The sequence below is a fragment of the Phallusia mammillata genome, chromosome 3 (assembly GCF_965637545.1).
Source record: "Phallusia mammillata chromosome 3, kaPhaMamm4.hap1.1, whole genome shotgun sequence".
Taxonomy (NCBI): Eukaryota; Metazoa; Chordata; class Ascidiacea; order Phlebobranchia; family Ascidiidae; genus Phallusia; species Phallusia mammillata.
The window spans coordinates 15,322,199-15,341,032 of NC_137254.1; the positions used below are offsets into that span (position 1 = coordinate 15,322,199).

The following is an 18,834-nucleotide window of genomic DNA, read 5'->3' on the forward strand; positions in this document are numbered from 1 at the left end:
CTGCTCGTAATATTCACTTGAAGTTCATAACTCGCGCATATTGCCGCCGTCCCGCTCGCCAGCAAACAATGACGCGCGACCGATCAAAATGGCGAACTAAACAAAGCCGAACAGAAAAATTTGCACGAAATACTTTTCGAGGAATTAACAAACCAACGATGGCACTCGCTTAAAAAATAATCAAAACCACAAATATTCATGCGCTTATGAATATGACTGCTTAATGCTCTTTGGTTGTGGCGTCGGTGTGGTCAGTGCTGGTGCTGCTTTGCTCCTCGGTGGCGTCGGTGTGGTCGGTGCTGGTGCTGCTTTGCACCTGGGTGTCTGTGGTGGTTGTGGCATCGGTGTGGTCGGTGCTGGTGCTGAGCTTTAAGTTTTTTTTTGCAGAAGCAACTTATTATAAAAACTAACCCGGGGTTTTACCAACAATCTTGCCGCCTGGGCATAGCTTTGGCGGACCTCCGTTGCCTTCTTTTTCTGGGTATCTGATCCTGGGAAATCAGACAACGCAGGAAAACCCTCGGAAAGTGATACCTCAGTTTGTTTCCCAACTAACTTCGGAAGTGTTGGTGGTGTAATCCATTCCTCAAATAAACGGTCAGTCCATCATCGGAGAGGTGAACCTTGGCTTACCACAGCTCGGGTGTGTTTGGTACAGCGAGGTCCAAATACGTGACATTGCTTTGACTGTGACTATAAATTACTCAAATGAAACATGACCATATTAATGACTGAATAGCAAGTGTGTTAGTTGTGGTCATTGTTATAACTAGTTATTCTTAATGTGGTCCAACTGAAATACTTTTCGACTCATTTATTACTATTTTGTACCATGTATTGTTGTTGTGTCTTGCCGTATTTACAACCGCTTCGTTTCGAGGCCGTGTCACGTGTGTTGTTGCGCCACAGTATTACTGCACGTTATTGAGTTTGGCCCTTTGCCATGCAAGTAAACAAAATTCCTTAATGATACCCGAGTGTAACATTAATGCGTAACAAAAATTACGTCACAATGGAGTTGCTAAAGATTCGTATTACTTGTTTTTCTGCGGAAAACAATGGCTGAAAATCTAGAAATTTGGATTTTTTGTATATTGCCAACTTATATGTTCAATAAAGGCTAAAATTTGGATCAGCATCCCCAGAAATTTTAGGCACGAGCCGCCACTGTTATACACAACAGATTGCTTTATAGCAGAAGGAAGTCAAGTATAGTATGTTGTTACTTAGGCACCATCACAAATAGAAGGTGTGGAAGTACCAATGATGCTTCCTGGTGACCCACACTATCCATAATTTTGTCTTTGTAGGTAACGATGTCTATTCTTTACGACAACTTTTAGCGTTGAGTTTCTTTTCGGCATATAAAAAGAACATAACGCATAAATTCCATCCGGCCGAAAAAGAATAAAATACGAATTTTTAATGCGGTTACGGGCCTGATACATGAAACAGTTCGAATGCGGTCGCAGGCCATTCAAAAGCTTTTAATCCGTTCTGCGGGCCAATGGGTACGGTGGAGATAGGAAATTTGGCTTGAAACGCAAAAAACGTTTCGAAATTGTTTCGACAAAACGAAATTCGTTTCGACAAAACGAATTTTGTTTCCAACGTTAAAAATTGTTTCCGAGCAAAATTTGTTTCGACCTGAAAAAAAAAACTTTAACATTTTTTAACAAAATTTGTTGCGTTTTGTAACAATTTTGTTTCGAACATTTTAGTCCACTAGATGGAGATAAAGAGTCATTTTTTTCAAAATCGATAAAAATGGCGAAACAGAGTGTTTGTTACAAAAAAATTGTGTCCTTTTGAAAATTACAGGAAAAAAATTGTTTTAAAAAAAGTTACAGTAAACAAATTTGTTTCAAAAATTGTTACAGGAAACAAATTTGTTTCAAAAATTGTAACAGGAACCGAATTTGTTACAAAAATTGTTACAAGAAACAAATTTGCTTCTAAAATTGTTACAGGAAACAAATTTCTTTCAAAAACAGCACAGGAAAAAAATCTGTTTTAGATATTGTTACACAAAACAAATTTTGTATCAAAATTGATACAGGAAACAAATTTGTTCCCAAAATTGTTACAGGAAACAAATTTGTTTCTAAAATTGTTACAGGAAACAAATTTGTTTCAAAAACTGCACAGGAAAAAAAATCTGTTTTAGATATTGTTACACAAAACAAATTTTGTATCAAAATTGATACAGGAAACAAATTTGTTCCCAAAATTTTTACAGGAAACAAATTTGTTCGAAAATTGTAACAGGAAACAATATTGTTTCAAAAATTATTATAGAAATCACATTAATTTCCAAGTTTAATCAAAAAATACTAAACAAAAAATGCCTAAGATGATAGGGGGAAAGCATGACAAATTTGTGAAATATTTGCACACACAAAAATTGTTGCAGGAAACAAATTTGTTTCAAAAATTGTTACAGGAAACAAATTTGTTTCAAAAATTGTTACAGGAAACAAATTTGTTTCAAAAATTGTTACAGGAAACAATATTGTTTTGAAAATTGTTACAGGAAACAAATTTGTTTTGAAAATTGTTACAGAATTCACATTAATTTCCAAGTTAATTTAAAAAATACTAAATGAAAAAATGCCTAAGATGATAGGGGGAAAGCATGACAAATTTTTGAAATATTTGCAAACCAAAAAATTGTTACAGGAAACAAATTTGCTTCAAAAATTGTTACAGGCAACAAATTTGTTTCAAAAATTGTTACAGGAAACAAATTTGTTTCGAAAATTGTTACAGGAAACTAATTTGTTCCAAAAACTTTTGCAGGAAACAAATTTGTTTCGAAAATTGTTACAGGAAATAAATTTGTTTCAAAAATTGTTACAGGAAACAAATTTGTTACAAAAATTGTTACAGGAAACAATTTTGTTTCAAAAATTATTACAGAATTCACATTAATTTCCAAGTTTAATCAAAAAATACTCAACAAAAAAATGCCGCAGATGATAGGGGGAAAGCATGACAAATTTGTGAAATATTTGCACACACAAAAATTGTTACCGAGAAACAATATTGTTTCAAAAATTGTTACAGGAAACAATTTTGTTTCAAAAATTGTTACAGGAAACAAATTTGTTTCAAAAATTATTGTAGAATTCGCCTTAATATCCGGTTTCATAAAAAAAATACCAAACAAGCAGTGAGTCAAGTTCAGTATCTTAGTTTCAATATCAGATTTGGCAAGTTGTTAGGGGTAAAGCATGACAGGTTTGCAAAATAGTTGCACAAAAAAATTGTTACAGGAAACAAATTTGTTTCAAAAATTGTTGCAGGAAACAATTTAGTTTCAAAAATTGTTACAGGAAACAAATTTGTTTTGAAAATTGTTACAGGAAACAAATTTGTTTCAAAAATTGTTACAGGAAACAAATTTGTTTCAAAAATTGTTACAGGAAACAATATTGTTTCAAAAATTGTTACAGGAAACAAATTTGTTTTGAAAATTGTTACAGAATTCACATTAATTTCCAAGTTAATTTAAAAAATACTAAATGAAAAAATGCCTAAGATGATAGGGGTAAAGTATGACATATTTTTGAAATATTTGCAAACCAAAAAATTGTTACAGGAAACAAATTTGTTTCAAAAATTGTTACAGAAAACAAATTTGTTTTGAAAATTGTTACAGGAAACCAATTTGTTTCAAATATTGTTACAGGAAACAATTTTGTTATAAAAATTGTTACAGGAAACAAATTTGTTTCAAAAATTGTTACATGAAACAAATTTGTTTCAAAAATTGTTACAGGAAACAAATTTGTTTCGAAAATTGTTACATGAAACAAATTTGTTTCAAAAATTGTTACATGAAACAATTTTGTTTCAAAAATTATTACAGAATTCACATTAATTTCCAAGTTAATTTGAAAAATACTAAATAAAAAATGCCTAAGATGATAGGGGTAAAGCATGACAAATTTTTGAAATATTTGCAAACCAAAAAATTGTTACAGGAAACAAATTTGTTTCAAAAATTGTTACAGAAAACAAATTTGATTCAAAAATTTTTACAGGAAACAAATTTGTTTCGAAAATTGTTACAGGAAACAAATTTGATTCAAAAATTATTACAGAATTCACATTAATTTCCAAGTTTAATCAAAAAATACTCAACAAAAAAATGCCGCAGATGATAGGGGGAAAGCATGACAAATTTGTGAAATATTTGCACACACAAAAATTGTTACCTAGAAACAATATTGTTTCAAAAATTGTTACAGGAAACAATTTTGTTTCAAAAATTGTTACAGGAAACAAATTTGTTTCAAAAATTATTGTAGAATTCGCCTTAATATCCGGTTTCATAAAAAAAATACCAAACAAGCAGTGAGTCAAGTTCAGTATCTTAGTTTCAATATCAGATTTGGCAAGTTGTTAGGGGTAAAGCATGACAGGTTTGCAAAATAGTTGCACAAAAAAATTGTTACAGGAAACAAATTTGTTTCAAAAATTGTTACAGGAAACAAATTTGTTTCAAAAATTGTTACAGGAAACAAATTTGTTTCAAAAATTGTTACAGGAAACAATATTGTTTTGAAAATTGTTACAGGAAACAAATTTGTTTTGAAAATTGTTACAGAATTCACATTAATTTCCAAGTTAATTTAAAAAATACTAAATGAAAAAATGCCTAAGATGATAGGGGGAAAGCATGACAAATTTTTGAAATATTTGCAAACCAAAAAATTGTTACAGGAAACAAATTTGCTTCAAAAATTGTTACAGGCAACAAATTTGTTTCAAAAATTGTTACAGGAAACAAATTTGTTTCGAAAATTGTTACAGGAAACTAATTTGTTCCAAAAACTTTTGCAGGAAACAAATTTGTTTCGAAAATTGTTACAGGAAATAAATTTGTTTCAAAAATTGTTACAGGAAACAAATTTGTTACAAAAATTGTTACAGGAAACAGTTTTGTTTCAAAAATTATTACAGAATTCACATTAATTTCCAAGTTTAATCAAAAAATACTCAACAAAAAAATGCCGCAGATGATAGGGGGAAAGCATGACAAATTTGTGAAATATTTGCACACACAAAAATTGTTACCGAGAAACAATATTGTTTCAAAAATTGTTACAGGAAACAATTTTGTTTCAAAAATTGTTACAGGAAACAAATTTGTTTCAAAAATTATTGTAGAATTCGCCTTAATATCCGGTTTCATAAAAAAAATACCAAACAAGCAGTGAGTCAAGTTCAGTATCTTAGTTTCAATATCAGATTTGGCAAGTTGTTAGGGGTAAAGCATGACAGGTTTGCAAAATAGTTGCACAAAAAAATTGTTACAGGAAACAAATTTGTTTCAAAAATTGTTGCAGGAAACAATTTAGTTTCAAAAATTGTTACAGGAAACAAATTTGTTTTGAAAATTGTTACAGGAAACAAATTTGTTTCAAAAATTGTTACAGGAAACAAATTTGTTTCAAAAATTGTTACAGGAAACAATATTGTTTCAAAAATTGTTACAGGAAACAAATTTGTTTTGAAAATTGTTACAGAATTCACATTAATTTCCAAGTTAATTTAAAAAATACTAAATGAAAAAATGCCTAAGATGATAGGGGTAAAGTATGACATATTTTTGAAATATTTGCAAACCAAAAAATTGTTACAGGAAACAAATTTGTTTCAAAAATTGTTACAGAAAACAAATTTGTTTTGAAAATTGTTACAGGAAACCAATTTGTTTCAAATATTGTTACAGGAAACAATTTTGTTATAAAAATTGTTACAGGAAACAAATTTGTTTCAAAAATTGTTACATGAAACAAATTTGTTTCAAAAATTGTTACAGGAAACAAATTTGTTTCGAAAATTGTTACATGAAACAAATTTGTTTCAAAAATTGTTACATGAAACAATTTTGTTTCAAAAATTATTACAGAATTCACATTAATTTCCAAGTTAATTTGAAAAATACTAAATAAAAAATGCCTAAGATGATAGGGGTAAAGCATGACAAATTTTTGAAATATTTGCAAACCAAAAAATTGTTACAGGAAACAAATTTGTTTCAAAAATTGTTACAGAAAACAAATTTGATTCAAAAATTTTTACAGGAAACAAATTTGTTTCGAAAATTGTTACAGGAAACAAATTTGATTCAAAAATTATTACAGAATTCACATTAATTTCCAAGTTTAATCAAAAAATACTCAACAAAAAAATGCCGCAGATGATAGGGGGAAAGCATGACAAATTTGTGAAATATTTGCACACACAAAAATTGTTACCTAGAAACAATATTGTTTCAAAAATTGTTACAGGAAACAATTTTGTTTCAAAAATTGTTACAGGAAACAAATTTGTTTCAAAAATTATTGTAGAATTCGCCTTAATATCCGGTTTCATAAAAAAAATACCAAACAAGCAGTGAGTCAAGTTCAGTATCTTAGTTTCAATATCAGATTTGGCAAGTTGTTAGGGGTAAAGCATGACAGGTTTGCAAAATAGTTGCACAAAAAAATTGTTACAGGAAACAAATTTGTTTCAAAAATTGTTGCAGGAAACAATTTAGTTTCAAAAATTGTTACAGGAAACAAATTTGTTTTGAAAATTGTTACAGGAAACAAATTTGTTTCAAAAATTGTTACAGGAAACAAATTTGTTTCAAAAATTGTTACAGGAAACAATATTGTTTCAAAAATTGTTACAGGAAACAAATTTGTTTTGAAAATTGTTACAGAATTCACATTAATTTCCAAGTTAATTTAAAAAATACTAAATGAAAAAATGCCTAAGATGATAGGGGTAAAGTATGACATATTTTTGAAATATTTGCAAACCAAAAAATTGTTACAGGAAACAAATTTGTTTCAAAAATTGTTACAGAAAACAAATTTGTTTTGAAAATTGTTACAGGAAACCAATTTGTTTCAAATATTGTTACAGGAAACAATTTTGTTATAAAAATTGTTACAGGAAACAAATTTGTTTCAAAAATTGTTACATGAAACAAATTTGTTTCAAAAATTGTTACAGGAAACAAATTTGTTTCGAAAATTGTTACATGAAACAAATTTGTTTCAAAAATTGTTACATGAAACAATTTTGTTTCAAAAATTATTACAGAATTCACATTAATTTCCAAGTTAATTTGAAAAATACTAAATAAAAAATGCCTAAGATGATAGGGGTAAAGCATGACAAATTTTTGAAATATTTGCAAACCAAAAAATTGTTACAGGAAACAAATTTGTTTCAAAAATTGTTACAGAAAACAAATTTGATTCAAAAATTTTTACAGGAAACAAATTTGTTTCGAAAATTGTTACAGGAAACAAATTTGATTCAAAAATTTTTACAGGAAACAAATTTGTTTCGAAAATTGTTACAGAAAACAAATTTGATTCAAAAATTTTTACAGGAAACAAATTTGTTTCGAAAATTGTTACAGGAAACAAATTTGTTTCGAAAATTGTTACAGGAAACAATTTTGTTCCAAAAATTATTATAGAATTCGCCTTAATATCCGGTTTCATAAAAAAAATACCAAACAAGCAGTGAGTCAAGTTCAGTATCTTAGTTCCAATATCAGATTTGGCAAGTTGTTAGGGATAAAGCATGACAGGTTGCAAAATAGTTGCACAAAATTTTTTTTAAAGGAAACAAATTTGTTGCAAAAATTGTTACAGGAAACAGATTTGTTTCAAAAATTGTTACAGGAAACAAATTTGTTTCAAAAATCGTTACAGGAAACAATACTGTTTCAAAAACTGTTACATGAAACAATTTTGTTTCAAAAATTATTACAGAATTCACATTAATTTCCAAGTTAATTTAAAAAATACTAAATGAAAAAATGCCCAAGATGATAGGGGGAAAGCATGACAAATTTGTGAAATATTTGCAAACCAAAATATTGTTACTGGAAACAAATTTGTTTCAAACATTGTTACAGAAAACAAATTTGATTCAAAAATTGTTACATGAAACAAATTTGTTTCAAAAATTGTTACAGGAAACAAATTTGATTCAAAAATTGTTACAGGAAACAAATTTGTTTCGAAAATTGTTACTGGAAACAATTTTGTTTCCAAAATTATTACAGAATTCACATTAATTTCCAAGTTAATTTGAAAAATACTAAATAAAAAATGCCTAAGATGATAGGGGTAAAGCATGACAAATTTTTGAAATATTTGCAAACCAAAAAATTGTTACAGGAAACAAATTTGTTTCAAAAATTGTTACAGAAAACAAATTTGATTCAAAAATTTTTACAGGAAACAAATTTGTTTCGAAAATTGTTACAGGAAACAAATTTGATTCAAAAATTTTTACAGGAAACAAATTTGTTTCGAAAATTGTTACAGAAAACAAATTTGATTCAAAAATTTTTACAGGAAACAAATTTGTTTCGAAAATTGTTACAGGAAACAAATTTGTTTCGAAAATTGTTACAGGAAACAATTTTGTTCCAAAAATTATTATAGAATTCGCCTTAATATCCGGTTTCATAAAAAAATACCAAACAAGCAGTGAGTCAAGTTCAGTATCTTAGTTCCAATATCAGATTTGGCAAGTTGTTAGGGATAAAGCATGACAGGTTTGCAAAATAGTTGCACAAAAATTTTTTTAAAGGAAACAAATTTGTTGCAAAAATTGTTACAGGAAACAGATTTGTTTCAAAAATTGTTACAGGAAACAAATTTGTTTCAAAAATCGTTACAGGAAACAATACTGTTTCAAAAACTGTTACATGAAACAATTTTGTTTCAAAAATTATTACAGAATTCACATTAATTTCCAAGTTAATTTAAAAAATACTAAATGAAAAAATGCCCAAGATGATAGGGGGAAAGCATGACAAATTTGTGAAATATTTGCAAACCAAAATATTGTTACTGGAAACAAATTTGTTTCAAACATTGTTACAGAAAACAAATTTGATTCAAAAATTGTTACAGGAAACAAATTTGTTCCAAAAACTGTTACATGAAACAAATTTGTTTCGAAAATTGTTACTGGAAACAATTTTGTTTCCAAAATTATTACAGAATTCACATTAATTTCCAAGTTTAATAAAAAAATACTAAACAAAAAATGCCTAAGATGATAGGGGGAAAGCATGACAAATTTGTGAAATATTTGCACACACAAAATTGTTACAGGAAACAATATTGTTTCAAAAATTGTTACAGGAAACAAATTTGTTTCGAAAATTGTTACAGGAAACAAATTTGTTCCGAAAACTATTACAGGAAACAAATTTGTTTCAAAAATTGTTACAGGAAACAAATTTGTTACAAAAATTGCTACAGGAAACAAATTTGTTTCAATTTGTAAATCATTCTGCCAAAAAAAACAAATATTTGGTATAAAATCACTAGGAGCCTGCCTGTGAAAATCATTGGATTTCTTTTTTAATCACACTTTCCACAGTCTCAATTTTTTTTTTTATTATTAACAGAATCAGATGGCTAACAAGACCACAACTGAATGGTTAACAAAATCACAAACGAATGGTTTACAAGATCACAAACGAATGGTTTACAAGATCACAAACTAATAGTTAACAAGATCACAAACTAATGGTTTACAAGACCACAACTGAATGGTTTACAAGATCACAAACGAATGGTTTACAAGATCACAAACTAATAGTTAACAAGATCACAAACGAATTGTCAACAAGGCCACAAATAAAAGGTTAACAAGGCCACAAATGAATGGTTAACAAGGCCAGAAATGAATGGTTAACAACATCACAAACAAATGGTTAACAAGGTCACAAACAAACGGTTTACAAGGCCACAAATGAATGGTTTACAAGATCACAAACGAATGGTTTACAAGATCACAAACTAATAGTTAACAAGATCACAAACAAATGGTTAACAAGGCCACAAATTAATGGTTAACAAGGCTACAACTGAATGGTAAACAAGATCACAACTGAATGGTAAACAAGGTCACAACTGAATGGTTAACAAGGCCACAAATGAATTCTTAACAAGACCACAACTGAATGGGTTAACAAGGCCACAAATAAATTGTTAACAAGGCAACAAATGAATGGTTAACAAGGCCACAAACGAATTGTTAACAAAGCCAAAAATGAATCGTTAACAAGGCCACAAACCAATGGTTTACAAGATCACAAACTAATACTTAACAAGATCACAAACTAATGGTTAACAAGGCCACAAATAAATTGTTAACAAAGCCAAAAATGAATTGTTAACAAGGCCACAAACCAATGGTTTACAAGATCACAAACTAATGGTTAACAAGATCACAAACAAATGGGTATCATCCTGTTCATTTCAACTCCAAATGTGAACCACTTTGAGCACCACCAGAGTTTCTCCTCTGCTTCACTGTGGACCCTGCAAGAAGTAACAGAAACAAAATTGAAAGCACTCTCACTGATACACATTATTTTTTGCACTTTTTAGTTTGAGAAAAGGGGGGATTTGTTCATTACAAACGGCTATCTGAAATTTCTTTGACAAGATCAAGCCTTGTTTACACTGGCTCTTAAATAGCTGTCTAGACAGGGGGTTAGATAAGAAAAAAATGCAAAAGTAGTTCAAATTATCAGTTTAAAGCTTTTTAAAGAAGCAAATCTATTTAATAGGGGAAAATGCATTTGTTGGCATGTTATTTGAAAAAAACGGTTTGGCTGTAGCGACTTTACACTAGAGCCCATGTTATAGATACTGAAGATAGTGTATGTGAATCCAAACCAATCAAAATTTCCAGCATTGTTTAATTTGGCGGTGTTTTTTAGGCTTAACGTTAAGTAGTGTTGCTTGTGAGTGATTGTTTTCTGTTGTTGGAAATACTAAATCTCCTTGATCACCAGAAAATATTAACAAACTGATTGTCATCAAGCACAATGTTTAAAATAGCTAAATACTTGTGACCTATATGTGGTTAAATATACTGGCAACGATAATTAAAAGTATTTTTTGTATAGGAATTGACATGTCACTGTGATAATAATATAAACCATGTTTGTAAATCAATGCCAGATTATCAGGTATCGGATTGCAGAACTTTGGTCTAAAATATCGGGTACTGGTATCACATCAAAATTTGGTTAACAGGCTAACCCTGGTTACAATGTATGAAATGAATGCTGTTAATTCATCAAATCACACTGCATAGAAGTGCTGGTGTTCATTCAAAGTTACAGAAAACATTGCACTGCAAAAAATTACCTGTTTTGTACATTTATGCGAGATGATTTAACAAAGTCATGGACGACAAAACCAAATAATATGCAAATTAATGTAACACTTTATTTTTATATTGTACTTCCATGCATTAAATGCTTACTTCTTTAGTCAACACAAAAAAATGTTATTTCCAAATTATTTTCAAAAAAGGTACTGTACAATGGGAAAAAAGTTTCTATCTACCTGGTTTGTTCTTACTTGGGGTCACAACCGACATGGAATCAGAATTTCGACGCATGGTTTTTCTTGGAGAAACTAGTAAAAAAAATTTTGTGTTAGGTGTTTGGCAGATATGTATTCTAGATTGTTTTAAGTGTGAATAAGACAAACCTGAAGGGTCGATTACTTTGGCTTGATAAAAAAGTTTGTCTTCTGGCCATCTTGCATAAACAGTATCTCCTATTTTTATGTCCGTAAAAGACTTGACTCTTCTTCGGCAAGCAGATTTTATGTCATTAATCCGATAAATGTAGCATGTCAGATCATCATCCACAAATTCAACTTTTAGATATTGAATATGAGCTGGTTCATCCATAAAAACTGCAAATAATCAGTGATAATGTTAGGTACATTAAAACGCATATGCATCATTTCATTTACCTTCTTCCTCATCTGGTGTTGTTGAACCAACAGAGTTTTCGGAGACAACATCAGAAGCTACAACAAACATCTAGTTAGGTATCCTGTCACAAAATTAGATAAAGTTTCAATCATATATATATATACTTTTCTGATGACATGGTTTTGATGAATCATCAGCTTTTTTTGGATCAGTAGTTTCAATGTCATCTAAAAACATTGTATTTAAATATCAGAAACAAATAATGCATAGGTATCAAACAGTTTTGCAAAAAAACTACCTTTCGATAAATACCCATATCGTTAAAAATGTACACTGTATCTTACTCCAAAATATCTTACCAACTATCTAAATCATTTGGGTTTCTTTTACAAACTTGCTATAATTGACCCAATAAATCAAGTATGTGGATATTATACTATTTCAACAAATCATAACTAGCTAACCTTTGGCTATTTGTTCAAGGACATTTCTTGCTTTTTCAACTATAGTGCCAGGATCAGTGATGTCATAAAATTTTTCTTGAACCTCAACAGAATGGCCTTCAGCGCGAGCTACAGCTCTTTGAACGTCTTTCGGTTTCATGCTTATTTCTCTTGCAATTAATTTTCTTGTCTGAGTTACTGTTATAGGTTTTTCAAATAAATTTGCAGTTGTTTCTTTGTAAATAGTATTAAACTGTGAGGGAGTCATTTTTTTACCAATGCTTTTGCCAAAGAATGATGGAAACATTCTTTCTTCACTTGAAACAACTGATAGTTTTTTCAAATATTCCCAAATATGTTCAGATAGTATTTTTGCATCTGAAAATTCATCTGTCGTTAGAACTACGCAACCATGGCGCCTTCTCTCCTTTTGCTCATTAATTAATATCGAAAAGTTTCCTTGTGATGTTTCCTCATGATTTGCAAATTCTGACTTTAACATTCCCGTAAAAACTGAAGATCTGCAACCTTGGTGGCATATGACACGGGCAAATAAGTCACCACTTAGTTGTTTCAACTGATTGCATGACAGTGAGCCGACTTCCTTCTGTCTGATTGCCTTTATTTTATTTTCATTTCTTTCAACATAGTTTAAAATGACTTTACCAGGAAAGCTGCAGTGGGCAAGTGAGCGCCTACATCTATCTTTCATGAAAACTTCCCTCTTTTCCTTTTTAGGCCTTTGCCTGCGCAACCATTCGTGGACATATTTTAAAAGCTTACAGATTTTGTATTGGTTAGAGATATCTTCAAACTGCAATTGAACATACTGTAGAAAATTGTTCAGGGTTGCTAAATATGCATATTTAGTTGATGCACTTCCGTCTTTGTGTACACGGTCGCACAAGTTTGAATAGACTTTGTGTGGGTGCCGAAAATCATCCAAATCAGCAAGAAGTGATCGAATTTGATTAAGATAGGAATTTGCCTGTGTTGGAGTGGTTTTGTTTCTATTTCCACTTCCCATGGTAATTAATGTGTGTTTGTATGCTTCTAGAACATCTGCTAACTGAAGGCTACACTGGCTTTGTTGTATGACCTTGGCAAACTTTTTGGAATCCTTGGCTATATCTTTGTGTTTGTTTAAAACATGACTCTTTAATCCCAAAACCACTACCTTGCATATGCAGCACTGATACCCTGTAAAAGTCCTATAATTTCCTAACTTCTGTCTTTTTGCGTAGCTGTCATAGAAAAAATCTTCTTTGGGAATATCTGGATGCTTCTTTCTGTGATGTGTTACATTAGTAAACATGTCACCACAAAATGGACATTGCCTCACTTTTCTCCCAGAGTTTGGACACCTAAATTGTGTACATCCTATTTAGCAATCTTTAAACGTCAACAAGACGGACAATGTTTACTTTTGCTTGTGTGACAATTTACATGAATTTGCTTTTGAATTTTTGTGACAGGAACAACAATATGTAAAGTTGACCTTATTTAAGTCACAGATTGAAAGGTTTAAACACATAGCAATCATTTTCACCTCTGAGGAAAAGAAGAAGCACTACTGCTGCCCCTGGAAAAGCTGGATTCATTGTTTCCCAAACCAGGTAGTGATCTTTATAAAATATAAAACCTCTTTTGTGCACTCTTTTATAGCATTACAACTGTTCAAGTAACATTTAGCATACTTATGGCAAGAAGAACCACTGCTACTCCTGCAAAATCTCTTTCTAATTTTCCCAAAATGGTGATGTGATCTTTACGATTATATAGGACACATTTAGAATTCTTATAAACACTTTCAGAAAAATTACAGAAACACAGTTTACCTTCTATGAGACAGTGAAGCACTACGGCTTCTGGAAGTATGTTTGTGTCCAATATAATGTGATCTGTATGAAAATAGGAAACACATTTAAAATTTCAAAATACTTTCATCAAAACATAGAACACAGTAACCACAGTTTACCTTCCACGAGACGAAGATAAGCTACGGCTGCGGGAATATTTAGCCTGTTTGTGTCCAATTTGATGTGATCTTTATGATTAAAGGAGACACACTTAAAATTCTAAAACACTTTCACCAAAATGTATAAGTACAGTAACAACAGTTCACCTTCCACGAGACGTAGATAAGCTACTGCTGCGGGAATATCTAGACTGTTTGTGTCCAATTTGATGTGATCTTTATGATTAAAGGAGACACACTTAAAATTCTAAAACACTTTCACCAAAATGTATAAGTACAGTAACAACAGTTCACCTTCCACGAAACGTAGATAAGCTACTGCTGCGGGAATATCTAGCCTGTTTGTGTCCAATTTGATGTGATCTTTATGATTAAAGGAGACACACTTAAAATTCTAAAACACTTTCACCAAAATGTATCAGTACAGTAACAACAGTTCACCTTCCACAAGACGAAGATAAGCTTATGCTGCGGGAATATCTAGCCTGTTTGTGTCCAATTTGATGTGATCTTTATGATTAAAGGAGACACACTTTAAATTCTAAAACACTTTCACCAAAATGTGTAAGTACAGTAACAACAGTTCACCTTCCACGAGACGAAGATAAGCTACTGCTGCGGGAATATCTAGCCTGTTTGTGTCTATTACCATGTGATCTGTATGATTAAAGGAGACACACTTAAATTCTACAATACTTTCATTAAAATACACAAGCACAGTAACCACAGTTTACCTTCTATGAGACGAAGATGGGCTACTGCTGCGGGAATATCTAGCCTGTTTGTGTCTACTACCATGTGATCTGTATGATTAAAGCAGACACACTTAAAATTCTACAATACTTTCATTAAAATACATAAGCACAGTAACCACAGTTTACCTTCTATGAGACGAAGATGGGCTACTGCTGCGGGAATATCTAGCCTGTTTGTGTCTACTACCATGTGATCTGTATGATTAAAGCAGACACACTTAAAATTCTACAATACTTTCATTAAAATACATAAGCACAGTAACCACAGTTTACCTTCTATGAGACGAAGATGGGCTACTGCTGCGGGAATATCTAGCCTGTTTGTGTCTACTACCATGTGATCTGTATGATTAAAGCAGACACACTTAAAATTCTACAATACTTTCATTAAAATACATAAGCACAGTAACCACAGTTTACCTTCTATGAGACGAAGATGGGCTACTGCTGCGGGAATATCTAGCCTGTTTGTGTCTACTACCATGTGATCTGTATGATTAAAGCAGACACACTTAAAATTCTACAATACTTTCATTAAAATACATAAGCACAGTAACCACAGTTTACCTTCCACGAGACAAAGATAAGCTACTGCTGCGAGAATATCTAGCCTGTTTGTGTCTACTACCATGTGCTCTAAATGATTAAATGAGACAGATTTAACAATCGAAAATACTTTCTTAAAAATATATAAGCACAGCAATCACAGTTTACCTTCTATGAGAATGTGAAGCACCACTGCTGCGAATAAATCTAGCCTCTTTGTGTCCAATACGATGTGATCTGAATGATTAAAGAAGACAGATTTAACATTCTAAAATACTTTCATCAAAATGTATAAGCACAGTAATCATAGTTCACCTTCCACGAGACGAAGATAAGCTACTGCTGCGGGAATATCTGGCCTGTTTGTTTCCAATACGATGTGATCTGTATAATTAAAGGAAAATACTTTCATTAAAATGTAGGAGCTCAGTAACCACAGTTTACCTTCCACGAGACGAAGATAAGCTACTGCTGCGTGAAAATCTAGCCAGTTTTTGTCCAGTATGATGTGATCTTTATGGTTAAAGGAGACACATTTAACAGTTTAATTACTTTCATCAAAATCTGCACAGTAACCACAGTTTACCTTCTTAAACATGGAGAGGAACTGCTGTTGGAGAACCTTTATGATAAAATATTAGATTGTATCTGCTATTAACAGAAAGTTATAAACAACTGCATTGCAACCATTTTACCTCTTTGTAGATGAAGAGACACTGCTGCTTCCAGAAATGTGCATATGATCTTGTGATCTTTATGATACAAACACATCAATCTGGATAGCTTGTTTATTGCATTACTTCTTTGTTAATATTTGCATATATCTAAACTTTCACTCGTAATTACATATTCTGATACCATAACAGTAAAGTCAATTTTTAACTTTACTAAAAAAACCTACATCAATGCTTTATGACTCTGCACCTGGCCAGCTAAAATGAACCTACCCTATCTGTTAAAGAGTTTTCACAAAAGAGCAATATTATGCTGTTTGTTACAAGAGCAGTAAACACCAACATCCTAAATATTTACAAATGGGAATAAACTTTTAATCTCAAATTCTAAAGTTTACCTTGATAATTCAGAATCAGAATTTGATGAATCAAATACAATGCATCTCTTGTGACCTTTTTTTGAAATTTTGCTGCACAAAAAAACAGGACGCATAACAGTTTCATTAGAACTGCAGATTACACGTGCACTAATCTTTTTAATTTTATACGCTTACATTTTTTGTCACTTATAGTAAAACCACGAAAAGAAACTTACCTCAAACCGGATGTAGTAGCTAGGTTTTCCGAATCCATTTTTTACAAAAACAAAGTTATACACACGAGAACTGCTGACTTATGAGAATAACTCTGCGAAATACGACAATTATTATTCATTGGCCTTAAGTTTGTACAAAATCTCATTGCACATAAACCGGACGACAGACCGAGAACAACAAACGCCACGTGTTCGCTTCAGCAAACTGAAGTCCACAGAAAACACAAGTTTTCGCACGAACTGGACTGCATTGTTACGGATAAAGGCAATGAAAATGAAGCGCAAACTGAGGTGCTTTATCTTTTTTAATTAACAAAATGTCGTCCTTAGCGTGTTCATGGTGTTTTATTGTTGTGATTAATAACTAGTTCTAAAAGGCTTCAGATCACAAACGACTTAAAGCAAGCAGTTGGCGCACATCATTAGGTAACGCAAGACATAGCCACTTTGAATTGATTTTATGTGCTGTCGACACAGCTAAGCTAAACTGGCTCCATATCACGATTGAACGACTTAACGTAAATGCAAACGATTTTTACAGGTCAACCAAACATGTATGTAGTAAACACAACAAAATATCGTTTCAATGTGATCAAAATTTAGAAAATGTGAGCCGCACATCATCAGCGAACTTAAATGCGTCGAACCTTTGCATTTGCCTTAAACTAGGGGTGTGCAACAGGCGGCCCGTGGGCCACAATCCGGCCTGTGACCCTCACCAACACACCGATTGAGAGAAAAATACAAGTCCTGTAGGAATTCAGCAATATTTCAAATCCGCTAGTTTTTAATAAATGTTGTAAGTTGCTATACTATACGTAGCAAAGATAAGATACACCAGCGTTTACTGTCAGGTGGGCCATACAGCAGCATGATCGTTCTTCAGAACGTGACGAAACAATTCCCTTCGAAGGGATCGTCTTGTAAAAATTTTTGTGAAAGCCAGTCTGGCGGCGACACCGTATTTTTCAGAAATCAAATGTATTGATTTATAACAGGGGCGTGCAACTAAGGCCCGTGGGCCACAGACCGGCCCGCCAAGCTATTTAGTATAGCCCCCACTATCCTGCACTAGGCCTACCATATGTCCTCTTTTTGGAGGACATGTCCTCCTTTTTAACAAAAACCAAGTTGTCCTCCGAGGACTAGAAAAAGTACCCAAATGTCCTCTTTTCAAAGAATTTCTGATTTACCAACTACATAAGTGACAATTATGCTCTTGAAAACAACCAAATATACATCTTCTATTTTTTAAAGAATCCATGTGGATTTTACATTTTGAAAAAAAACAAGATTATTTTAGTGTGGTGATGTGATAAACGTCAAACTCTATCCGAATTATAATTCAATGCCGTTTAATTTCTACGGCTTTTATTTTTTGGGGGCTCTTATGTATTTTTTCATGTTCTTTTCAACATTGAGTGTCCTCCTTTTGGGGGATGGAAATAATGTAGCCCTAGCCCCCACCAACACACTGATTGAGATAAAAATGCAATTCTTGTGAGAATTTAGCGAAGATTTCCACTAGTTTTTCGTAAATCTCTTAAGTTTCTATACTATACGTAACAAATATAAGCTAAATCGGCGTTTTCCCACCGGTGGATTATACAGCAGTTACAAGTAGTCTACTGCACCGAATGTGACGTAACAATGCCCTTTGAGTAGTAAACGAGTTTTGATCACATTGAAATATTTTGGTCGTGTTTACTACTTACATGGTATAGTTGACCTGGAAAAACCTTTTGCATTTACGTTAAGTCGTCTAAAGCCTGATAAAACTCCAAATGCACATGGTAAGAAAAACATTTTATTGATTTAAAAAGATAAAGCCACTCAGTTACCCAAGCATAATACGAGAATCGCTTCTCATACAAAATGACTCTAATTCACCAGCAAATAAATCATTGTGTGGCCACAAAAAGCTGATGATATGAACAAAGCATACAGTACTGTCCTTATTAGTAATCAGTACCATAGTAAACATAATAAATCAGGTAAACAAAGCACTTTACCAACAGTTCGACACTGGTTCACACAGTTATATATATAAAGGCAGAAA

The 18,834-nt window shown here is 31.8% G+C and overlaps 1 protein-coding gene and 1 long non-coding RNA gene across 2 annotated transcripts; both read right to left on the reverse strand.

Moving 5' to 3' along the window:
* Positions 1-9,424: 9,424 nt before the first annotated feature.
* Positions 9,425-15,932, reverse strand: LOC145220347 (uncharacterized). The gene is made up of 16 exons (XM_080087580.1): positions 15,822-15,932; positions 15,675-15,743; positions 15,528-15,596; positions 15,381-15,449; positions 15,234-15,302; positions 15,087-15,155; positions 14,940-15,008; positions 14,794-14,862; positions 14,066-14,128; positions 13,925-13,993; positions 13,777-13,851; positions 11,949-12,011; positions 11,823-11,879; positions 11,553-11,762; positions 11,406-11,477; positions 9,425-10,367 (listed from the first exon to the last, which is right to left on the reverse strand). The coding sequence occupies exons 1-16, from the start codon at positions 15,916-15,918 to the stop codon at positions 10,300-10,302; spliced, it is 1,257 nt and encodes a 418-aa protein (XP_079943706.1). The 5' UTR covers positions 15,919-15,932; the 3' UTR covers positions 9,425-10,299.
* A 102-nt stretch (positions 15,933-16,034) lies between these two features.
* On the reverse strand, positions 16,035-16,996 carry LOC145220402 (uncharacterized). The gene is made up of 4 exons (XR_013858127.1): positions 16,776-16,996; positions 16,579-16,650; positions 16,202-16,258; positions 16,035-16,128 (listed from the first exon to the last, which is right to left on the reverse strand). It is a non-coding gene; the product is annotated as an uncharacterized LOC145220402 (long non-coding RNA).
* Between the last annotated feature and the right edge of the window lie 1,838 nt (positions 16,997-18,834).

Coding starts and splice junctions, on each gene's coding strand:
- LOC145220347 (XM_080087580.1), bottom strand. CDS start 15,918: ATGAAAGTATTTTCCTTTAATTATACAGATCACATCGTATTGGAAACA. Junction 15,744..15,821: donor TTATCTTCGTCTCGTGGAAG/GTGAACTATGAT, acceptor TTAATCATTCAG/ATCACATCGTATTGGACACA. Junction 15,009..15,086: donor CCATCTTCGTCTCATAGAAG/GTAAACTGTGGT, acceptor TTAATCATACAG/ATCACATGGTAGTAGACACA.